Source organism: Falco punctatus, assembly GCF_963210335.1.
Source record: "Falco punctatus genome assembly, chromosome: 6".
In the NCBI taxonomy this organism is placed as follows: Eukaryota; Metazoa; Chordata; class Aves; order Falconiformes; family Falconidae; genus Falco; species Falco punctatus.
In genome coordinates, this window is record NC_137585.1 from 34,560,990 (window position 1) to 34,585,620 (window position 24,631).

At 51.0% G+C, this 24,631-nt stretch overlaps 2 protein-coding genes across 5 annotated transcripts; both read right to left on the reverse strand.

Annotated features, from left to right (window-relative positions):
• Positions 1-9,933, reverse strand: SSTR3 (somatostatin receptor 3). Its single transcript, XM_080392970.1, has 2 exons — positions 7,635-9,933; positions 1-6,802 (listed from the first exon to the last, which is right to left on the reverse strand). Exons 1-2 carry the CDS (start codon positions 7,736-7,738, stop codon positions 5,542-5,544), a joined length of 1,365 nt encoding a protein of 454 aa, XP_080249096.1. The 5' UTR covers positions 7,739-9,933; the 3' UTR covers positions 1-5,541.
• A 3,053-nt stretch (positions 9,934-12,986) lies between these two features.
• Positions 12,987-22,926, reverse strand: RAC2 (Rac family small GTPase 2). Of its 4 annotated transcripts, none has more exons than XM_080392978.1 (7): positions 22,722-22,926; positions 19,651-19,722; positions 17,811-17,928; positions 16,240-16,302; positions 15,386-15,545; positions 13,994-14,124; positions 12,987-13,270 (listed from the first exon to the last, which is right to left on the reverse strand). In XM_080392978.1, the coding sequence occupies exons 1-6, from the start codon at positions 22,754-22,756 to the stop codon at positions 13,994-13,996; spliced, it is 579 nt and encodes a 192-aa protein (XP_080249104.1). In that variant the 5' UTR covers positions 22,757-22,926; the 3' UTR covers positions 12,987-13,270. The 4 variants fall into 4 exon arrangements, with proteins under 4 accessions (XP_080249104.1, XP_080249103.1, XP_080249102.1 ...); XM_080392977.1 differs by having other exon boundaries at positions 13,990-14,124; XM_080392976.1 differs by having other exon boundaries at positions 12,987-13,247; positions 22,722-22,925.
• Positions 22,927-24,631: the final 1,705 nt, after the last annotated feature.

Here is a 24,631-nt window from a genome sequence, read left to right on the forward strand (position 1 = left end):
CCCGGCCCCCCGCAGCCCCCCCGGCTCCCGCCCGCCCGGCGGCTGCCGAGCGCCCCCTGCCGGCCGCGCAGCGCCCCGCCCCGTGCCGCACGGGTGGCCGCGAAGGGCGGGCAGCCCGCGTGTCCTGCCGGCGGGGGACACCTGCGGCCGAGGGCAGGTCGCGACCGGGGCGGCTCATGGTGTCCTTCGTCCTCTCCGCAGGCTCCCGCCCGCAGGTCGGCAGCAGCTCAGGTTGAAGACCACCGAGAAGCGGTGCTGGCGCACGGCCCGAGCCATCAGTGTGAGGCGAGCCCTGCGCATCTCCTTCCCGCACGGCCCTGTTGGTCGCGTGTAGAAGGACATGCTGCAGCCCAGGCACGTGTCTCTAGCTGGCTGCATTGACCTGCCGGGTATATATGTGTGTGTGTGTTTGTGCGGGACGTGCCAAGTGTGAGATCTGAGTGCGCCGGCTGCGTTGTGTGTGGCGTTTGCATATTTTATGCTTGGGAAGGCAAAGAACACCAAGTTTTTATGAGCAAATATTTGCATATTTTCCACTCGTTTGAGCAGATAAAGCATTTCAATTCTCTGTTGAATCCTCAGGAGAGACAGGAACGTCCTTTCAAGGGTGTTTCCCTTTCTTGTATCTCCCAGTCTCCTTTATCCATTGGCTACCCCATTTCAACAACAGATTGACAGCTTGCTGCCCCCTCCCCACACCCCCTTCTTCCAAGGTCCTGTACAATGACTGAAGCACAACGTGGCCTGGGCAGTTCTGTTGCCTGAGCCGCAGCATTTCCCTGCTGATGACAAATGCGGCAGCTCCCTAACAACAGCTTCAAATGACATTAAATGTGGGCTGTGTTAGTAACAGCCTGGAAACGCACCCTGGCCTCTCCCCGCTGGAACACCACCACCCACCCACCCCCAGTCGTCATTTGCTGCCCTTACCGTTTCTCTCCTGTGCAGAGCAAAAGGGTCACATTGAGTGGGTTCAAAGCTGCCCCAGGCCACTGTTGGGCTGGCAGAAATCTGCTTGGGTGTGCATGTATGGTGGGTCTGTGTGTGGGTCCCATTTTCAAGGTCCCATTGCCATGTCCCAGTTTTAGCCCATGCCTGCACTGTGTATGGAGGTGTATGTGCTATGTTCTTGCTTAGGCCAAGAGGTACGTGCATGGCTGGGTATGTATGCATCTGTGTGGGTGGCCACATATGGTCTCATGCACACATAAATATACTTGAATCAAAGCACTCACAGATGTGAATATGCATATATATTCATACACATTCACACAGTCACATGTACACACACACACGCGCGTGCAACCACATCGATACTCATTTATATGCATGTATACACATCACATACATATGCCTCTATATCTGCCCTTGTGCACTCTTGTCATGTGTGTATAAACTCCCTGAGCGGCTGGCAGAATGGGCTCTCCGTGTCTCTAACACCCTGTCTATGATCAAACGTTTGCTGGGAAGAGGCACTGCACAATGCTGCTGAAATCACTGCGGCCCTAACTAGTCTTGCAGCTTCAACCTCTACGTGATGAGAATAAAACCTTTTGTGCAGCGCAGGGCTTGATGGAGCCCTTATCTCCATGTCTCTGCACCCAGAATAGAAAAATCCATTTCCATATCTGACTGGAACAAATCCCCCTGAACATGTCCAGAATTTCACTTAGCCACTGCGCACGGTCCTCATGGCCTCTGGGTTGCCCGGAGTCAACCACACCATCATTAGGAGAGGGATCATAAGGGTGCTCAGATTAACGCTGCTACCACAGACAAAGCTGAGGATTCACCAGGAGAGAGACAGAGCTGAGGAGAGGGGCAAGGGTCAGGAGGCAGCAAGGTACTGTCCGTCGTTCCAAACGTCTGTTCCTATAAAAAACAGCCTTTTAATCAGTGGTGACAGTTGGCAGGTTTTTGTAGCATTTGTTTTCTCCTCATGAATTTCAGACAAAAAATACCTTTTCTTTTCCCTCCCTCTGTCTCATTTTTAGTTCGTCTCCATTTCTTCCCCCGATTTATCACTGAGAAATAGGATGCGGCATACAGGGGAGAAGAAAACACAAGACAGAAAAATATGATGCTTATGACCCTTTTCTTTTAAACTCCTGTTTAAACTAAAGACCCCCCATTATTTTGCAGGTCTCTCCAGAACACATTTTGTTTTTCCCAGCAGGCTCCCCCGCAGAGCTGCCTTGCTAGTGGGCTCAGACTCCATGTATCAAAATGATGTCTCCTTGGCACGCTTGCTTGGTGCTGGCGTTGCAGTGCTTGGGCTTTTCAAAGATGCAGGTATTTTAAGAAGCCAACCAGTTGGTGGAGTTTCTTGAGTGGTGACTTGCAGCAGATGGAGCTGCAAAGGCTTGCAAAATGAAGTCTCAGCTCCGTTCAATGGTGAAGGAGAGCATCTCTGTTAAGCTTGTTGGCAGCCAGGGAACTCCCCCATCTCCCCACAGCAGCTGGGCAGCCACTCTGCAGAGAAGGAAACCCTTCCTATATCTGCCTGCCACCCATTTGAGCTGCCTTCTGCAAGGTCCTCATTCACTGTCTCATACCTTCTTCAGTGCCTGGTCATCAACCACAAAAAGTGTTCCATGCTCCTCACCTAATACCATTTCTCCCCTGCCCTACAGTGATTGCTATGCCAGTGGTGCCCAGCATTCACCTTGCCCTGCTCCTTACTGCAAGAGGAGCAACACAGACCCCCGTTTAAAGTGCTGTGTTGTCCATCTATCTCACCGCTTGATAGCCACACCTTTTAAATTCCCTGCTGTTTGCTGCCCCATGTACAGGCAGGAGCTTTGGCAGTTCGTCTTCATTCTGCTAGGATTTCTTGATTGTGCCTCATCCAGTAGATGCAGTGGGAGCTCCCCAAACCAAAAAAAAAAAAAAAAAAAAAACCAAACCGCTTTTTTAGTCCCAAGACTGTATAACACATGCTTGTGAATAATTTGGCTGCTTTTCTCACTGGGGCCCAGAGTGTGGGCAGCTGATGCATGGGTGGAAGGAGGAGGAGATGTGAAGAGGTAGCAGAGGATAGAAACTGGCTACCAAGCACTTTCTTTTCCCCAAGAGTTGAGCCTGCACTCCTGGGTGTCTGCCCATGCTCAGGGCAGCAAGCACACTTTGTAAGAGGAGCTAAGCAATAGCTGTGTGGTATCACTGGTAGCTCAGCTCCAGAGGTTGAGCCTATAGGCATGGCCAGCTTGGCACCAGCAATCCAGGTTCAAAGAGGAAACAAGAGGATGGAGCATTCGTAGGGACAATCTTTCTCTGTCAGCTGTACCAGTGGCTGAGAACACAGCTGAATGTCTTTTGCTTGGTCATGTTTGCAGTCCCTTCCCACCCTTCCTCTGCTCTCTGGCCTGGCTGTGACATGTCTCCTTACCTGAAGCCCTGTGACACTCTTTTCCTGAACTTGGGTGCCCTACACTGCAGTTCTCCTGATGCCTGCCAGGCCTTCGCTTCTTCTTATGTCGCCTTTGGGTGACCGTGTCTCCTGCTTCCTCGTGAAGTGGTTCTGTTCCTGTCATCCTCAGCTGCTGCAACTTGTTCTGCTTCCCAGTCCAGGGCTTTTGTCTTCTGTTCCAGCACAACTGATCCCATGCTATCCCTTCACATCTCATGTCTTCTCTCAAGTGACCTGTGAGGAATCTTTCCATCACCCAACCAGCTCTTGTCACTGACCCTCCACAGACTGCCACCTCCAACACCTCCTGACCTCAGGGAGGCATGTCTCCTCCTAGTGGGTCCCTCCTTCCCATTTCTCAAAATTATTTGTGGAGAAAAGTGCCCGAATACAACCAAGGGCTCTAGTATAAGAGTCATCTTTGTGGCTGTAGCTTAGCAACAGCATTCATGGAGAAGTTCAAGGTATAGGTACGGAGATTCAGCAGAGCCTGCAGGAACAAAGTCAAAGTGGAGAGACCTACTCACCCTTGTACATTTCTGCCCCTCTAGCCTGCACACTTGGACGGGCCCACCCACAACTTCCCTCCGACAGCCGATGCACAGAAACAAGCACTCATTCAGCACTCACAGCAACACACATACTCTCACATTCTTACCCAAGCATTCACATGTGCGCACGCACACATTTCCATACATACTTGCATGCCTACACAACCATATCTGCACTTAAACATCCCACAATTACATAACCACACTTCCTCATCTATGTTTGTATACACTTACACGCATGCTTACCCCTTCATGTACATTTGTATACATTTATATGCACCCCACAGCCACACACAGATTAGCATCAGTGCTCAGCCCATGCATGTCTTCCACTAGCCCTGGCTCCTTGATCTCTGATCCTGTTTGGCCATTCTCATACATGTGCAGTCCAGTGATCAAACTTGCATACAACCACCTTTGTGTGCATGCAGACACACCATTTCTCTCCATCCTGGGCCAAATATTCTAACATTTCCCACAAGACAAATCAGTTCCTCCTATTGCCCAGACTCCTGCAAACACAGCTCTCACATGCTGGAGATCCCCCAACCTCCCTCTGCTCCCTGCCGCCATCTGCTACTGATACATGCCTCGATCTCCTGCACCAGCCAAACATTAATCTCTGCAGAGATCAACTCATTTCAAAGGCATTGTGTATTCTCAGGAGAGCCAAATCTATGGCACGCCTCTTCCCTAAACACACAGAACTGTTCTGCCCAGTTGGCCTTTTAAGTTCAAAGGCTGTTTGTTTATTTACAATAAGGCTTAGGGAGAGGAAAGGGGAAAGGGCATTTCAGCTTGTAGGAAACCCTGCCTCCAACCCATGCCCTGTTGTCTTCTCCTCTACCCTTGTTACACCTTCCACCAGGATGCAGAGGCACCAGGAAAACCCTGAAGAATTTGAGATGCAGAAAAGAAATGTCCCATTTGCTCTCCCAGGTAAGTCTCATCACCCTACCCAGAGTCCATGAGAGCCCTGGAAAGAAAGAGGAGGCTTTGAGCAGTCAGAGTGGTCTCCAGCCACGATGAGCATGGGTAGGAAAGTTGTCCCCAAGGCTTACCGGAGAGCTAGAGAGGGGTCACCCGTGCATGTAACTGGCTCGTATGTCTTTGCTGCAGACATTGTTCCTTCCTGTTTTTCTTACAGGGTAAACTACTTCTCATGTTTATAAGGAAGATAATCAAGGCACTGGGATGCCTATTTGTTGTATATGTCATTTAAGGACTTCCTTGAGGTGCCTCAGTCAGATGGCAGATGATGACCTTCACAGTTGGGTCATCTAAGGACAAATCATGCAGTCTAGTGCTGACATTGCTTTCTCTATACTGTCAGTGCCCATCATCTCTTCAGCTCTCCCTGGGTGCAGTCCTTCCTTTACCAAACCTCAGGTGTCCCTTCCAAAGCCAAGAGCAATGCCTTGTGTCTTCCACAAGATTATGGAGCTCTCTTCATTTTTAAGCAGTCTTGGACTTTAATATTCCCTTGTATCAACACCTCCCATTGCCTTTGAGGTGGAAAAGCACAGAGGGTGAAGGGGGTCCCATGTCCCAGTGTATCTGTCGCCTGCACCGTCCCTTTCATCATAAATAACTGACATGCAACTTGTTGCTCTTTTCACATCCCACGGGCTCTTCAGGGAGTGGTTTTTGCTCATTGCTTTCTCCTTCCCTACTGCTTAGAGGGTGCTCCTGCCTGTCATTACCATTCTGGGTGATCTTGCTGATCTCACCCTCTTCCCCTTTATCATCAGTCTTCTCTGGGGGGCACGCTGGCACCTCCTGGCTCTGGATTCGGCGGGATGGCCTGAGGATGGCCCTCCGGAAGCCCTGCTTGAAGCGGTAAGAGAGGAAGCCATAGATGATAGGATTGGCACAGCTGTTGGCATATGGCAGCACCACCACGAGGAAGTAAACACCAAAGAGGGATGGCTCCTCTGGCAGTGGGCAGACGACATTGATTATGTTGAGAACATAGAAGGGAAGCCAGCAAAGGACAAAGACGGCCACAACAGCCACCACCATGCGGGTCACTCTGCGCTCTGAAAGCTTGTGCTTGGAGGACAGAGCCCTCACCCGCCTGCCAGAAGAACGAACCTTCACAACGATAAGAAGGTAGCAGAGACAAATCACCAGCAATGGCCCAAAGAAGCCCAGGGTGGCAGTGTAGACAATGAAGCCAGCTCTCCACACCGAGGCAGGCTCTGGCCACTGGATGTGGCATGTGCTCATTCCTAAAGGGACGTCCGAGAAGATGACCACGGGCAGCACCACTACAGAAGACAGCACCCACACAGTTGCACTAACGGCCTTGGCCACTCGTGCTGTCCGCCATTTGGAGGACTTCCCTGGGTGGACCACGGCCAGGTAGCGATCAACACTCATTACTGTCAGGCAGAAGATGCTGGTGAACTGGTTGATGGCATCCACAGCCATCACCAGGCGACACATGAAAGACCCAAATGGCCAGTAGGACAGGGCATTTTGTGCAGCCAGGAATGGCAGGCCCAGCATGAAGAGCTCATCAGCTAGGGCCAGGTTCAAAATGTAGACGTTGGTCACCGACTCACTCACAGAGTGCCGCAGGACCACGTAAATGACCAGAGAATTTCCAGCCAGCCCCACCACACAGACAATGAGGTAGACCAGAGGGATGAGGACACCGCTGACAACCACACCAGGGCTGGCGGTGGTGGAGCTGTTGGGGGTGGTGAAGCCTGCCCAGCTGCCAGAGGCATTCCCCTCCTCTGACACTGCCGGCGTGGGGAGGCTGAAAGCAGAAGTGTCCATAGCAGAGGCAGGGAAAAGGGCAGTGGGCAGTGTCCTTGCAGGATCAGTTAGCAATCTGCAGGTGAAAGGAGAAAAAAGCCATTGATACTGAGGACATGACAGCTGAAGAAAGCACAGATAAAATCACCACATGAACTGCATGTAAGTGTGGACAGGCATGGGAAGCCGAGAAGAGTTTGTGGATGCTGGCAGCTGCTGGAAGATGTAGGACAATGTCGACCTCATCTATTCCTGGAAGGCACAGTGGGCATGAAGGGACAAACAGGGACATGGCTCAACGTGGGCCAAGGGATCCTCTCCTTTGTGAAAGAACCACAGACTAGGATAGGGACAGGGAAATGTCTAACTTTCTGCTATTGGCACCGATACTGAGGACATAGTCATGAGGGGCCTGGTTCTCATTTATGAGTGGCAGGTGCCTCATGAACAAAAGAGGGAAGAGCATCCAGTGACAAAGTGCCATTCCAGCTCTGGCTTCCCCGTTCACTGAGTGTCCTCCTGCTTGCTGAAGCTCTTTTTGGACTGGCCAGGTTATTGTGGGGTCGTTAGCCCCACCAGCAGAAACGAAAGCACTTCCACTCTCAGTCCAAGCCAGGAGGTTGAGCTCAGCACCTGAGCCGGAGGGTAACTGGTTTGTGTTATGTCAGTTTGAGAGTAAAGGAAAAGCCAGATTATTCTGGGTACCAAGAAGGATCAGTGCAGATCTGTCTTGTCTTTTTCTTGTTTTCTCTCTCTCTCCTTCTGCACCCTCTGACACACCGCTAATGGAAGAGGCTCTGCCTGCCCCAGCTGCTTGCAACACCAAAACAGTGTCCCAGCCTTCCTAATTTGAGGTGCCCGATTGCCTGTCACATCAGGGTTTGGCATGGAAACAGCACTCAGCTCACCTAGAGAGAGCCTTGAACAAACAAACTGTCCGTTCACCACCAGCTCTCTGCTGACACTGGGTGAGAAGCTGCAGGGAGAGAAGAGACAGATAAGGGAAGGACATGCTTTCTGTCTTTTGTTAGGGCTCCAGATATGTGAAATACAGAGCCCAGCACATACTCCAGACCAGAGACACCCTGACAAACCTTATGCAGGGGAGATCTGTGATGCTTTCAGGATCACTCCAGCTCTGGCAAAATTTTCTGGAGGTGTGGAGTGACAGGGTCATCCTTTTGATAAACTAGCTTCTTGGAAGGGAGGATGACTTCATGGAAGAGAACAAGGACCCTGAGGTTCACCTTTACCCATCCCAACAAATCTCTTAGGGCTCTGAAGCTCTTTTGTTACTGAAATGAAAACTGGGGTTCTCAGAGGGAAGTATATTAATGACTTTCAGGAGGCCAGAAACACTCTGGAGACTTTTCTCCCAGACAGGGTTCTCTGTACCATCACAACTTTCTTAATATTACTTTTTTTTTTTTGTAGATGTCATTCCAGCTTCTGGAAACCTTAGGGGAGACTTGGAGACTTGAGCTTTAGATGGATTCCCTGGATATCAGATCGGCAAACCCAACAGAATCCACAAATGTATCACATCTCATGCTAAAAAAACTTTGTGTGATAGGCCCCATAAAAACACAGTTGGGCAACTATGTCTTAAGGCCATTTCTGTAGGGTATTGCATACATGTTTCCTGCTATACTTAAATGAGCTTTAAAGTACTAGAATTGTTTAGACTTCTTTTTATATGCAGGTGCCTTGGGGTGTGACACACTGTCCAGATGGAAGCGCGTTTCTTGGAGTCCTGCAGTACTGTGTTGTCCCACATCATGAGTGGCTTCAATGAATGGGCAGAGTAGGAAGTGGTTTGAAATTACATTTCTAAGCTCGAGGATCTTTAGTCTGACATTTTTTTCCAGTGCTGTTCCAGTGACGCAAATCATTTGTTGGAGGAAAGGGGAGGGCAGTGGCTGCTCTGAGGGCAAAGATCCCTGCAAAGAGTGGCAGAGACCAGAACAGTATGTTCATAAAAAGATGATCTTCTAAAAGGTGGGGACATAGTTAGGAATCCTCTTGGATGTTCTTCCTGCATGCGAAAGAATTTCCCCCCCCCAAAAAAAAGCATTTGAAGACAGAGCCCCATGAATATCAAATATGGATGGGGACACTCATGCTGGGGCTGAAGAGCATTTGGGGAAGTGTCTGAGGTCCAGACCTCAAAGCTGATTGCTCAGGCTGTGGTTTAACAATACAGTAAATCCAGCTTCAGTGCTCCAAAAGCCCTCAAAATGCTAAGGCATGCAACACAAAGCACTGATTCACTACAAACTCATTTTCCTGCTCAGACAGCTGCAGTGGAGAAACTCTGTCTTTAAGCAGGCGTGGTCTTGTGCCATTCTAACTTTGTCGAGTACCATCTACCAGTTCAAATGCCGCTGTATCACACATTCTGGTTAATTTGACAGAAAAAACACTGGACACCAGTGCCTCAGCTGGGTTGGATCCACTCTGCTGGCTGCTTTAGCAGCACCTGCATAGGTAGGAATTGATGAGGATCCTTGGGCTCTGACTAATAATGTCTTGGCATCTGCTTGGGGTCTGTCCCTGATGCAGATAGCACCTGTTGCAAAAGGCTTGGGATCCCCTAACAGGTGCTGCCAGAATATACCTGGTCCATATATCTGGAGAGCAGGAGGAAGGCAGAGAGCTAGGAATAGGTAGTAAATTGGTGCTACTGCTTTCTTTTGGGGGAAAAAAAATATTTCTGCATTGAATGAGAAGAGGAGGTGGATGCTAAAAGCTGAGCCTGGACCTGGTTACAAAACAGGAATAGAAGCTGGGAGGGACCACAGAGTCCAACAACCTGCAGTCCCTCTTGCCACCATCCCCTCCTGTCCACCTGGTTTCCCAGGGCCCTGATCTAGCTCAGGACTCGTCCTGCCTCACCTCGGGGCTGAGCTCTCTGGCAAAGACCGAGCTGGGCTGGCAGAGCTGGGGGGTCAGGGTGGGGTGGGGGGTCTGCAGGTTTCCTTCTCTGGGACTGCAGAGTTAACTTCTGCATGGACTCGTGCCCGCGGGAGACATCAGGGAAAAGCGGGCAGAGCCGCCTGGTACTTACGTGTCGTTGGGAGGTACATTTTCCTCTGCTTCACCGGGAAAATCCGTGTCACGTTTTCCCCCTTCCCCTTTCTCAAAAGCAACTGAGCCAAGCGGTCCCTGGAGGGAGGGGGTCCCACCAAGCACTACCGGAGACTCGAGTCCTTCTTCCTGGCCCTGCCCATCTCCCCCTCCGTGACTGGGGCGGCACTGGGGTGGCACCGGGGCCCACTGCCGCGCCCGCTGGCGGCGGCCGGCGCTGCGGGGTCCCTCACCCGGGCCGGCGGGTCTCCCCGCCGCGCTGCCCCGGCCACCCGCCGCCGGGCGCGGGCAGAGGGAGCGGAGCGGCGGCTGCCGGGGGACGGGTACCGGCAGCCAATGGGCGCCGGGCACGGGAGCACCGGCAGCGGGAGAGGAAGGAGGGGATGGACGGAGCGGAGCGGGGGGAGAGACCAGGATGGAGAATAAAAGGGGGAGAGGCAGGTGCGGGAGAGGGGGAGTGCAGCGGAGGGGAGGATGGAGGAATGGCGAGTACGGGAAAAGAAGCTGGGGACAGTGGAAGGGAGAGGGAGAGGAGGAAGGGAGGGATGCAGAGAGCAGCTCTGTGGCGGGAGAGTGGCGTGGCGGGAGGGGGGGACTCGGCTCGGCTCCCCTAGGAGGGGGGGGGCTGTGGCAGTACAAAGCGCCCTGTGAATGCCCACGGGCACACAGGAGAGGAGATCCCTGTTCCGTGGATCTTGCGGACAGCACCTGTGCTGCTCGGAGCTGCAGGGACAAGGCAAAGCCTTCTGGCTGGCAAGATGCTCAGGAACCGAGGTGGATGCTAAGCACACAAACCCTTGTCCCTTCTGTTCTGCCCTACAAGCACCTCCAGGTGGATGGAGCTGAGGGCAGACGGGCAAATAAGGGAGCTATCTCTCAACTCTCCCCTGGCTCCATGCACAATCTTGTATCTTTTGCACCTCTTTGGGGAAAAATCTCCAGTTCAACAGCCTCAAACTCCTCTACAAGATTTAATTTCTGCTACAAGGAGTGGGTCCAGAAGAAATGGGGCAGGGCAAGAAATTAAGCTCCTTTGTGTAAGTAGCTCTCCGAGGAATGAAATTAGCTTTTTCCATCCCATTCCCTGCACAAAATGCTTCCCTGTAGTCCTCACACTCTTCCCTGCCCTGCAGCCAACATCAGTGACTCCATGCGCTGCACAGTCACCCAGCTCTTGACATTTGTCACTGCTGTTATAAGCATTTGAGCTCCTAGGGCCAGTTCCAGCCTTAAAAGAAGTAGGCAGTATCTCTGCAAGCAGAACATAGGCAGAGTCTAAAACTTGGCCTTCCAGACTGGCTTGAGCAATTTTGGCTCCAGCCAGTGCTGCTCAAAGGTGAACAGATGAAGGCAGTACAGGGCTTCAAAGCTGTCAGGATGCCTTAGCTTAGATCTTGGCCACAATGCTGTCTGGAGACACAAAGAAGAGATGAGACCTCATTGGGGAAGGAATGGCATGGGCAGCACCCCGTGGCTATCTTTGTCAGGGCAAGCATCTGCAGCACCAGGGAGGGAGCCCCCAGGCTTGTGTCTTGGAAGAAACAGAGCCATGCAACAGCAAAACTCTACCTCTCGCAGGACTTGTTAGGAAAAGCACAGTCATAGGATCACAACTTCCAGGTCTCCAGCTCACTTCCTCCATGCTCAGAGTACTGCCCTGTTCCCTGCCTCAGCTCCAAAAGGGTTGTGCAAACTGCTTGTATCGTGTTGGAAGGAGAGCTCCACCCAGGCACCTCCACAGGTAGGCAGATACATGAATTTTGTTTCATGCACATGGTGAGTCCTCCTCTCTGCATTGCTGTACATGATAGGGGACAAGGCAGACTGAGAAGATAAAACCCAAGGCTTGAAAAGTGAAAGGAAGTAATAACCCACTGGGAATTCATTGATTTGAATAACATATAGGATGTTTAAGGGAGGCTAGGTCCCATTCTCAAGGGCTTCATGTCCCTTGCCTTTCCACAGGTATATGCCCACACCAGAGACTTCATTTCTGCTCTTCTGGACTTCTGTTGACACAATGAACCTTACCTTTGGATGGGGCTTGGGAAATTTATCTGGCAGCCCATGTGCAATGCAGACATTTGTGGATAGCATGTACTCCAGGGTTGCTCTGGACATTATAAGTGGATAATGTTTTACATCACTGAATTAACTGCCTTAGTCAGATCCGACCATGAATTGAATTTGCAGAAATTTCCCTGGCAGCAGGGTACCTCAGGGGCTACACTGTGGTGGGTTGTTGCTGACATTACCCATGCACCTCCTCAGTGCAGGAAGCAGCCTTTGAAACTCGGAAGTGGTGCTGCATCGAGGAGTGGTAAGCTGGCTCAACTCTACAGTTTCTCTGTGCTCTCTTAGGACTGCAGGATATCGCAGTGCAAATCATTGCACCCTGAGCCTTCCTCTCTCCTGCAAGCAGTGGCGGCAGCAGCCACCCTGTAGCACTTATTACTTCCAGGCCCCTGCAATGCATCAGGAAGGCAGGTGCTCACAGCTGCCGGATCCAGAGTACCGCTGGGACCACTCTCTTCAGTTTAATTTTAGTGGCTTGGAGGTAATTTGTCTGGACTGGTGATTCATACCTTGTTCTCCCCGCTCCCCTCCCCCCTCCGCCCCCCCTCCCCCTTCCTGTTCTCACTCTGCCTGTGCCAGTGTGAGTCAGTGCTGGTACTGATATGACTGCCTGTGACATGAGCTTAGGAGCTTTATGGCAGGAATGTTTTGGTGAAAGGGTTTCCCCAGAAACCTCCAGGGACAGTCCCCACAGAAAGGAGTCTGGGCCTGGATGTCTTCTCCCAAAAGCCTGCATTTCATTCTCTGTTTTGGAGAGGAGACCACTTTTCCCTTGAACATATGGATGCTGAGAAGAAGAAGGACAAAAGCTGAGGTGTAATCGCCCCACTACTTTTGGCCAACACATGGTATTTGCACTTTACTGAGGAATCCAGGGAGCCTAGCTGAGAACTGAGCAACTCGGTGCATGATTTGGGCCTCATCCCTTCATCCCATAGTGCCTGGGGCTCACTGGTACCAAGCTCAGTGTGGCGCTGCCTGAGTTGTCACTGCTGCAGGAGGGACACAGCTGGCAGGTGCCTCTGCCCCATCCGCCCTGTTGCTCACTGCTTCAGGGCTGTGTCCCCCTGGGGTGTAACACATCACTGACATGGCAAGAAGGTACAGTCTGTTTATTGGGTCTTATTCACTATGTTGTAACCTCGGAGGTCAGTGAGGAAGGGAAGGGGCAGCTGGGGTGGGGTGAATATGGGGAAGATGTGCAAATGGACAAACCAGTGCTACAGAGCCACAACAGTCTTTCAAGCCAGCGGAAGTAAAAAGCGCAATGACCGCCACAAGGTACTGAGCTCCAGGATGCTGGAGCCATCGCTCTCCTGCGTGCTGGGCAGAGCCTGGCATCAGGACAGGGCCGGGATCTGTAGCCAAAAACATGACAGACCTCGTGAAACCAGCTTGGCTATTTTCCTGCTTTCCTTCCCGCTGCCCTGGTGGTAGTGGGAGAAAGAAGGGGCAGGATCCCAACTAGAAAGCTTTCACTCTTCTCTCCCCTCAGGTTTTTGCCTCTCACCCCGAAGCCTGTCTCCTGCCTCTGCCACTTTGAGTTGAAGGGGAAGGGCAGGTGGGGAGTGTGAGGAGTTGTCCTGGGGGAGAAGCTGCTGCCTGCCAATGAACAGCAAAACAAACCCCTCCCTGAGGTGAGCAGGGCCTGGTAAGAGGAAGGGCCATTGGGCAACTGCCATGAACAAGGAACAGCTTTTTCTTTTTTTTTGCCATAGGCAGAGGCTGTGACTTCATGGCTCTCACAGCAGGTCATCCCCAGGGTGGCCTGGATACAGTTCCCTCTGTGGCACAAGGTGACAGACAGATCTCTGTGAAGGCAGAGGTGGAAAATCCTGGGCCACCCTGTACCAGGAGATGGGGCAAACCTGCCCATGGGCAAGCATCAAGGAAGCGGAAGCAGTTCAGGGGTCTGTGTGCTATATCATACTATGTCCTGTCCTTTCCCCAAGCAGGACAGCTGTCTCCCTCTCTCTCTCTCTGAGGGTACCCATGCCACCAGGCACAGCAGGTCATAGGAACCCAGTGGCCCTGACCATCTGGGTTCAGGAGCAGGAAAGTGCCCCTGGTGTCACTCCCAGGGTTCCCTTTCAGACTTACTCGCTTAGAGGAGGCTGCATGCACGTTTCTTCGTCCGTGTGGGCTGTGGGCAGAGGACTGCTCGGATGGCCTCGTCAAACACTGTCTTGAGGCCACGCTGCGTCAAAGCTGAGCATTCGAGGTATTTCACAGAGTCTGTCAGGAGGAAAGCAGGTGCTGTGATGGGGAGGAAGGTGACGGGGGTAGGCGGGGGGGGTACCCAGGAGTCTGTTGCCAAGGGTACTCAGAAGAGAAACATGCAGGATGAATACTATAGATCACATCAAGCAAAAAAAGATGCACATGCCTATATCATCAACGCCTTTTGAGGCTCACATCACTTGACAGCCACAATACCCTCCTCCCTCAGTGCCCATTTTACATTGTCCTGAGGCACATACACATCACCTAAACACCCCGGGTCTTGTCTTGATATGAGGTCTCACATCTCCTCAGGCTTCAAGTATCATTTTGCCTGGCTTCAAACACCTCTGGTGGCATCTCAAGTCACATGGCACCTCCCTTTTGGGACTTTGTATCCACAAATTCTCAGAGCCCTTGTGCAGGAAAGCAAGGCACCTGGCTCTTGCCTGCATTGAATAAACACAGCTCAGGTGATCAAAGCCATTAAAGATTGTCAGGACACACTTCACTCACTCAGGCAGTCTTGATTTCAGGGCAAAGCCTGCCAGCTGTACAAGACCAGGGTTTGCCTATTCTCCACCCTTGTAGCCAGAGCAGAGCCATTGCATGAGGCTGTCTATGTTATCCTGGCCAGACACTCTCTCCTCCAAACTCCTCGTTGAAAACTCCCTCCAGCTGTGTTCCCCACACTCTCTCCTGCCTGTGCGTGCTGCATCTGAGAAGAGACGTTACCTGGAACACACATTTCTGCATGTCCTGGAATACAGGAGGAAGGTGATGCCCCTGAGATGTGTGGTGGGGAAGGATGCAGATACCTGGGGTTGCATGTATAAGCCCCAGCAGTCAGAGGCAGGGACAGGAAGCTGCAGTTGCAACTCTTCCTGCAAGATGTTAGAAAACTCACTCTTCCGCCTCTCTCCGGATGTGGAGGGGAGGCCCCAGCACAGCAGCTGCAGCTTTCACAGAAAAATATTGGCCCAGAGAGAAACAGCAGAGTAAAAAGGGAGGAAAATGTGCAAGTGTATGTTTGTGTGTGTAGGATGGCGGCCAGAGAGAGGCAGAAAACAGAGGGTTGAGGCTTCCTCAAGGAGCAGATCTTCTTCCTGAGTTTCCTGAAGTGCATTTTGTCCCATGACCCTTGATGTGTCTCCCTGTGTCCCTTGGAAATACCACTGTAAGATACTTCTAGAAAAGCCTCACTAGGTTGAAGGGAAGCCCTTATCTTCTGCCTCTCTCCTTTCAGTATGTCCAAGATGTTGCCCCAAGCACATACCGATTTCCTTGGCTAGAGCAAGGCCCTGAGGATACGTAATTGGGGATAGCTTCTTCTCCTTCAGCTTCTCGATGGTGTCTTTGTCATCACGAAGGTCCAGCTTTGTGCCCACAAGGATGATGGGAGTGCTGGGGCAGTGGTGCCGCACTTCAGGGAACCACTATCAAGGGAGAAAAGATATGAGAAGTCATGTATATGGGCATGCACAAAAGAAACAAAGAGGAACCCCTGAAAAGATGTCAGCAAGATAGCTAATAGCCTGTTCTTTCTCACAGTCTTTCAATCCAGTGTTGGCCACTACAGCCTAGCCCAGACCAGCCCTCGTTGCTCAGTACTCAGGCAAAATCCCTGACATGGAGCTCAGATTCTGTTAAGCAAAAGCACAAGCTGTTCTCCACCCTTCATGGCTCCCTGAAACCCAGGGAGGAATTTGGAAGTGGTAGGAAGGAAATACTATGTTGTTCTCTTCTTTAATCTCTCCCTTCTTCCCTCACTTCCCATCCAAAGGCTGTGGGTACCTGCTTCTCATGTCCTATGGAACGGTCCTGCATCTGTGCTGTGACAGTCTTGGCTGAAAGATGCAATCAGAATATAAGCCTGTTGTCTCGCAGCTCAATAACCTAGCAAGATGAGTACTAGCCCATTAACAGGGTTGGCCACCTTCTTTGAGATGACCTAGAAGACCTCTGAAGGAGGCTGATATTGTAGTTTCTTCTGACTGACACAAAAAAAGTTACTACCTCTCTGAATCTAGCTGTCCTATTAGCAATCTCCACCCACAGGCACTCTGCTTGCAAGATCACCACCAATCTCACCCTCCTCAAACCCTGATGGACCAGAATATTGTGTCTCACCTTAGCACGGACATTTTCATAAGATGCTGGGCTGACAAGGGAGAAGCAGATCAGGAAGACATCCTGTAGGCATACAACCATGGTGCAGAGTTAGGAAGAGAACACGGGGTTGCATGACAGGAGTCGGGGAAGGGAGAGAAGAGCTGGGTGTGCAGCATCCCCCCTCTGCAGCAAAGGGTCATGCGAGGGAAAGCTGTATCACAATGTAACACAGTCCTGACTGCTGCTAATTGCCTCTAGAGGAGAGAAGGATATTTGCTCCCCTGACTCGTGGAAACCATAGCCACCACTATCAGAGGAGCCAAATGTTTAACTATGAGGATGGGGTTTTTGCGGTAGGCACACTCATCCTCATGGGAAATGGCCTGACAGCATCCTGCTCATTTCTCACAGAACACCAGAGATCTTTCAGGCCAGAACAATTTTGCGTGCTGTTGAGGCAGAGTTAGGCTCAGCCCAGAAAGTGCACATGCAGGACTCAGATGAGGTGGAGTTTTGGTTACCCATGTAAGTGCTTCCCCTGGGCATGGCAGAATTTAGACTTCCATTCAAATCCAGGCCAAACCAAGCCAAACCAAGCCAAGCCAAACCAAACCAAACCAAAATAAAACAAAACAAAACCAGCTCTTCAGGGTTATATTTATTTTATCTAACTTCAGCTAGCTAGAACAAGGGTGTAAGGCCCAGCCTATCCATTTCTATACTTCTACAACCATTAGAGGCAAAACCTTGGAGAACAATTCCCCCATCTATCCTTGGGATGTGTCTGGGGGCAGGTGCAAGCATGTTGTTGAGAAATGTGCCTGCTTGCACTGACTGCAGAGGGAGTAAACATCTTATACCAGGCATCCAACTTTTAGGTGGCTGAACCTAGCTGAAACAAATAGTGCCCTCAATTCCTAGCCCTTTCAGTTGCAACAGCAACATTCAGACCAACACCTGAGGCAGCAGGGTCTTTCTGAGCTTTTCAAGACACTGCTTGGAACAACATCCTCCAGTGAAGGTGATCTTTAAACCCTGAAATCACTCTGTCAACGTGGTGAAAAGCTGGTGAACACAGTAACTAAGGCATCCATTTGTTCTGCTAGTCTTGGGCTTAGCTGAGGCATCAGCAGATCATATACATTTGTCCACACACTAGATCACTTTTAAAAGGCAGAAGCCAAAATAGTGGAGTTCAAAAAAATCTGAGAAGCTTCTGCCTCAGCTCCTAATTCCCTGAGCCCCTTTAACTTGACAAAAGGAGGGTTTTTTACAGGGGCTGTGTAAGGCATCTGCCCCACACTGAAATCTATGTGATCTGGGCTTCTAAGTATCTTTGAAGATCTGAATTTTCTTTCTAAGTTACACCAGTAATGAAGTTTAAAGAAAGGCTTCAAAATACCCTCAGATGTCTTTTACCTTTAGGGTTTCAAGGCACTTGTATACTAACAGAGGTATTCTCAGAAAAGAGCAGAGAGAGTCAAGATTAGTCCTATCACTGTTTTATGGCAAATGTTGATTTTTGCAGCAGGAGGTGGAGGCATATCTGAGGGAGGAACAAGGGAGGAGGGGTGTGGAGTGTGACCCACCGTCTGCGGGTAAGAGAGTGGCCTCAGCCTGTCATAATCCTCTTGTCCAGCAGTATCCCATAGCCCCAGATTTACAGGCTTGCTGTCAACCATCACGTTGGCGGAATAGTTATCAAACCTGAAATTCACAGACATAGGCCATGGCTCAAACAGGAGAAGGAGCCCTTCCAGTAGTGTAGGTGGGATTCACTAGGTGCACCCAGGAGCAAAGGGTTATGATTTCTCTTCTCAGCTCACTTGGGTGATGCTGGTTCCTTGTGAACCTTACAGACTTCCCACTCAACATCAACCTCTTCCCCACCACCTAGCCGTCCTGGGCAGGTGTCTGGCTCCAGCTCCACCTTTGCCACCTTGCATGCAGATCCACAAACCCTTCAGTTTCCCACTTTTTCCCCCAGTATCCTTCCTGCAACTGTGTCTGTTGTAGCCAACTCCCTGTCTACCTTTTGTGCTCTAAACCCCAGCTTTCTTCTTAAAAGTGAAGAAATGTCTTATGTAAAAAGCTACCCATGTCCCTGAAGCTCCCCCAGGGCCCTGCACTCCCCAACTCCCCTGCTGGATCTGAGGCCAATAAGCCAAGGTGTGTCACCTCAACTCTTTGACAACCCAGCATGAAATATTTGAGAACAGCTGTCAGGACTGTACGCTTGAGGGCAAAGGCTTAATGGAAAAAAAAGGATATTAAATCAATAGAGATCTTCTTCCCCTTGTCCTAGAAAACTTTATTTCCTGTTCCTTTTGGTATACTTTTTTCAGGCTAAGGTGAGGGAAACCAGTGTCAGGAAGGGACCAACACAAAGACATTGTGAAGTGCTTATGGCATACACTGCCGTTGTAAGATAAGCCATGCAGTCCAAGAGCATAAAATGCCCTCCCTTTCACATCTCCAGACACAAGCCTCACACAGCAGGAGAAACAGTGTGTGAGAATGTGTGCACAATGCATAGTCATTTCATGGCTACATGCTAGGAAGGGATGGTGCCCTTCCACGAACCAGCTTCCGAGAAAAGGTGGGTTCTTGCTGCCACAGCCATTTTTTGCAATAGCCATTGCAAATTGGTCTGGAGAAAAAAGTGAGGCTCTGAGTTTTCCTGCACCTGTCCTTGCCAAGGAATCTGAACCTGAGCTGGCAGTCTGACAACGCTGTGCCTAGCTCCTTTTTCCACCTCTGGGAGCATGTAGTCATACTCCACATCCCAGTGGTGCGGTAGGAACACATGTGGTATGCATCCCCAAACATATCCCCATGCACTGTGGGGAAACAAATGCATCTGACTGCTAAAATTAAAGAATTCCTAAGCTTGCTCCTTATTCCAACAGTCTGCAGGTCTATTCCAGCCTTGCACGCATATTCATTTGATTGCATAGGGCAATTCTACTCTGGCACTGAGCTGAATCGTGCACTTCTACCATCAGGGTTATCAGTGCCTGCTTCCATGACAGCAGGTGCCTTGGACAAGGAAGGAAGTGAGGACCCTTGTCCATCCAACTGCCTTCTCTTGGGTCTGGCCCAATATTTGTGTTCTGGTGCCTCATTGTTTTGCCTAGCAGGACCCCATCTACTACTTCTAAACTCAGTTGGCAGATAGGCCTTTGGATTGATTTGTGTGGGCCAAATATCCCATTGGTACCAGGGGTTTATAAGGCCACTTGTGCTTCTGCTGAAAGGTGACAGATCTGAAGTGCAGAGGCACCTTCACTGGCTTGGCAGCCCTTCCTCTGCTGACATGGAAATTGCAACCCTGCCTTCAAAGTGCACAACAAGGGGGTTCTGCACCCCCTTTGCATCCTGCTTTCCATGCCTCCCACCCACCCCAGGACCTGTTTATGCATTACTCACACAGTGGGGATGTATTCTCCTGGGAAAGCATTAGTAGTGTAGCTGATAAGGAGACAGGTTTTCCCCACAGCTCTGCAAAAGAAAAATAATAGCAGCAAGTCATGGTAGTGCAGGCAGTCTTGCTAGGGTGAGATGGGGATGTGGTAATCCTTCCGCACCTCTAAGCTAACCCTGTCAGGAGACCCCTGAAAGCAGAAACACCTTCACAGGACCACACTGTGCATAACAATAGGTTAGACAATCGGCAGGAAGAAAGACAGGATGTCACCCAGAAGTGTTTGTTGTCTTCAAGCACGAAAGTGCTTTTTTACTGTCTGGTACAGGGATCACTCAGCTAAAACCCATCCACCCTGAGCTGGTGGTGAGAACCTGTTTTCCAGTGCATGCACAGTGCTGTACGCTCAGAGCCAGACAGGTGTACTGGGAGTGCCATGACAGGGCTGCCCGGCCAGCTACAGCCCCTGAACGCAGTAACTCCTGCCTGCTTCAGCAGGTGCAGTGGCCAGGGGCTGATAGCACCTCTTCTTGACAGCCACAACGCCCAGTCTTGCCTGTCCATGGTAAACTACGGTAAGCTGCAGCATCACTCGCAGAGCGAGCTGTAAGCAGCCACCAAGGTGCCTCTCCCTGTGGCTGACGGGGGCTGCTGGTGGTGTTTCTGAGCTAGAAGCTGGTGCTTCCTCTCTTCTCAGCCTCCCCCACAGCCATGTTGCAGCAGGGTGGGGTGCAGATAAGCTGGGGTAGTAGCAGGGTCCGGAATGGGTGGGAGCATCGGTGTGAGGGTAATGGGCGAGGGGACAGTGAGACTATCAAGGGGAGGAGAAGGTGTGGTGCGCAAGGTGAAGCCTGTGGTGAGGGAAAGAAGTGGAAAGAAGCCGGAGCAAGATAAAGCAGCCAGGACAGGTGTGGGAAGGAGAGTCCTCCTCCCACTGGGTTGCTTTCCTCAGGTCTATGTGGCCTTGAAAACTCTGGCCATCTTGCAGTTGAAGCATGTGTGAAATGGAGGTGGTGAGAGTAACTTGCCGCCTCAGCCTACCAGCACAGCCACAGGATGAGGGAGATGTCTTTCCTAAGGGAAAGGCTGGAATCCTGCCGCTGGGGATACTCCAGCCATCTCAGCTATACCTGCAAAGTCCTCTGATGCAGACAGAGCTGCAGCCCTGCCTTTTGTGTGCCCTTGATAAGCACAGCTGACATCTTCACCCTCGTCACAAGGCACCTGCCTTGGTCACTGCCCTGTGGGGCAGCTGAGGAGGCAACTGAGCTCTTCGGCACACTCTGACACTTGTTTCTTCCTTCTGACACCTCCCTTTCTTAGATCCTCCTCTCTCAGTCCCTTCTTTCCCCCCATCTCTCCTACTTCCTTCTTATAAAGATATTGAGGGAGGGCGTGGAGGCTTCCTGAAGGTAATAGCTCAGGAGATCGATGGCACCGTGAGTGGGTCAGTCATGGAAGCAGGGAACAGTTCTGAATTAGTGTGGTTGAATAAGAGAGGAACCCAAAGGTTCACTGAGGGGGTGAAGATTGCAACAAAGCTACCAAGAAAAGAGGTGAGGTTAGTGGCACCTGCTGGTTCCTAGAACTGAACTCAGGAACTGTTATGAGGTTGGTGATGTGTGATGTAGGGGGCTGTGGGGCCAGAACATCTATGGAGCAATGTGAGGGGCTTAGCTGAGTGACAGCAGAAGGTCCTGTGGTGGGTAAGGTTGAGCCAAGGCAGGGTGACATGGCTGGTATGGCTGGAAGGGAGGTGAAAGGCGGTGAACCAAGAGCTCAGGGCAATGCAGGAAAGATGGACTGCTGTGTTGTAAAATGGTGAGAGGTAAGGTGCACAGAGAAGCAAAATGACAGGACGGAAGATACTTAAGATGAGTTGCATTGGAGGGGTTGAGAGCAGGACATGTTGTGGGGTTAGCCATGATATGAGGGGAATGCTGCCTTGAGGGGTGGCTACAGAATTAGTGCAATGTGTGAGGGGGAAACTGGGGGGTTAACAGGGCGACAGATAAGTGCCCAGTAGACTTGTTCATCCAGTTTTAGCTTGCAGCCTTCAGGGCACTTTTCTTAGAGGTAAGGGTTTTTATTTGGGGCTCTGTCCTACCTTGTTCCTTCTTCCCGCTGCTTTGCCCCAGCCCCTAACATGTACTGTTACGTTTGCAGATGCCTTCTTCCCCAGGCAAGTTTTGAAGGAGGAAGTGACTGTGGGGAGCGGGGCTGCTGCAAATGTCTCTTCATCTGCTACCTGATAGCTGCCCCAGATAACAGTCTGGCCAGCTCCTAGCTGGGAAATGAATTAACCTACTCCATGCCAAACATGGATTTTCCTCCCCTCCCTCCCCTGCATCTACTCATCCTACAGCACGAGAAGAGGCCCTGTCCACCCCACCTCTCCCACCCCTAGCACTACTGACTGCTTCGGTTACTGATGGCTTAGATCATGCTAATTCCAGGGATCACAGGACATGGGCAGTGATGTCGTCATGCTGTGAAGGCAAGGTTGTGTTACCTCCCACTTGCAAAGTGGCACATGCATGTGCCTGTCCCAGTGAAAAGTGCTCCTCCTCCTTGCGCCCACAGAAACACTTTGCCAAACAGTCTCCCCCTCACCTTGATACAGAGATAACGTGCCGAAAAAAGCTGAATGCAGAGATACTGGCAGATGTCTCATCAGGACCATAGCGCCATGCCCTCTCCCAGTTAGTCCCAGTGAGCAGATGGCTTTCAAGGAGCCATTCACCTGCAGGACAACACTTAAACCTCTCAGGTTTTAAATCTGACTCCTGCCTACAGGTTGAATCTGGCAGCAACGCCACCGCCTCCCGTGTGTGGGACAGACCTGCTCCACTTTCCATGCTCCTTCTGCAGATGCCCTTCAACATGCCCTCTTCCACACCCTCTCCAGAGGAAGGTCCCTTGCCCTGGGGAGTGAAGAGCAAGCAGGAGAGGGAATGCAGTCTGCAGGAGGTCATAAGCAAAGCTGGGGAAGTGTCACCAAGCAGCCACCTTCTTTCTTGCCCCTTGTCACCACCCCTCCCTCCCTGCATTCACAGCAAATCAGCAGAGTACCTACCCGTCTCCCACCACGACACACTTGATGGCTTGCATGTCTCTGGACCCGTGGCAAAGGACAGCACCTGGGGCAAAGGAAAGTCAAGCTGAGGCAAACAGTGGGGACACACGGGCAAATCTGGGTGTCAGTCCTTGTGCTGCAGTGAGCGGCAGGTTGCAGGGAGGAGGAAGTGGAAGAGGGAACTTTACTTGACAGTCACCCTCCGGTCTCTCCTCCCCTCCTACCACAGCAGCAGTTCTGCGGCCGAAGCCGTTAGCTGAAGGCGGGGCGTGTATGACTTCATGGTTGGGATGATGACTGCTGTATTTTATTTTTTTCTCCCCGCATGTCTCACCCACTCCCTTCCCACTCCATCCTAGTGGATGGCTGGGGGAACCAAAAACTGCTTTTACAGGGGAACTGGACAAGGGTTAGAAGCAAGGTGAGAAACGGAGGGGCAGATTTCTTCCTTCTTTATCATCCGAACTTTGGAGGAGGTGTAAGCAGGGAAGGCAATCTGAAGTGGGAGTAGTAGGGTGACGTGGGGCAATGAAGATTTTTCAGGTCTTCCCAGTGCCCGAGTGTCAATGGTGAAACATCACAAGCAGCTATGCTTTCTGTGAAGGCTGCACAAGGAAGTTAAGCAGCCTCTAGGAAGCAGCAGCTTCCAAGGCTGCTCTACGCCACCTCTCCTGTGGTGTTGCACTTCCCCACCTTCCCAGATTACTAGTGCAAAGAAATACTGTGTGAACCTGTGTGTTCACTATGAAGTGGAGCAAATGTATCAAGGGATGCAATTTCTCTCACCTGCCAGTACTGTGAAAGCCAAGACTGGTGGACGAGAGGAGCTCCAGCAAACCAGCTTCTCCCTATCTATCCTCTTCCCTACTTCTGTGCAAAAGCAGCCAGTGGGAGCTGCTGCCAGATCTCTTCCATCTTGTCATAGAACCATAAAATCACAGAATGGTTTGAGTTGGAATTGACCTTTAAAGGTCACCTAGTCCAAACCCTGTGCAATGAGCAGGGATGTCTTCAACTAGATGGTTGCTCAGAGCCCCATCCAACCTGACCTTGAATGTTTCCAGGGATGAGGCATCTACCACCTCTCTGGGTAATCTCTTCCAGTGTTTCAGCACCCTCACTGTAAAAAATTTCTTCCTCATATCTAGTCTGAATCTACCTTTTTAGTTTAAAACCATAACCCATTGTCCTGCTGCTACAGGCCCTATTAAAAAAATCTCTCCTCATCTTTCCTGTAAGCCCCCTTTATGTATTGAAAGGCCACAATAAGGCATCCCCAGATCCTTCTCTTCTCTAGGCTGAACAACCCCAGCTCTCTCAGCCTGTACTCATTGTGCTCAGAAGATAAAAGAATTATAGAGCTAAGCAGCAAGGACAAGAAGAAAGCAATCACCCTAAGAAAGAAGAGACAAGGATCAGAAAGATCTCAGGAGATTCTGCTCCTTCCTTTCTCTTCTTGAAATGAGGGTCTGCCTCCTCTTCCTTCCTTCTCCTCCCATGCAACACTAAGCCTGGAAAAGTGCATTGTGTGTGCACAACTGTGTGCTCCAGCCTGAACTGATGAGTGGATGAGCAGGAGATGCATTTTATAGAAGGAGGGATGTGGTGATGCAGAATTAATTAGAATTTCCAGGCTTTGTCAGAAGGCCAGTTAGACCAAGAACAGTGGGGTTTCAGCTGGGTTGTTCCTGAAGGAGGGAAGTCTGAGGGAAAACATTTCTCCAAAGGTTGGTGACTGTTGTGCTGCCGCAGCCATGGGAGGCTGCTGCAACTGACCTGCTTGGGAGAAGAGCTCTCCCATCCATCACTCAGTGCTGGCCGTGACCCAGAAACCCTCAACTGTGGAACGTTTCCAAGTCCTGAGGCTATGTCAGAAGCACTAAGCGACCAGCTGTACTAGATGTTCCCTC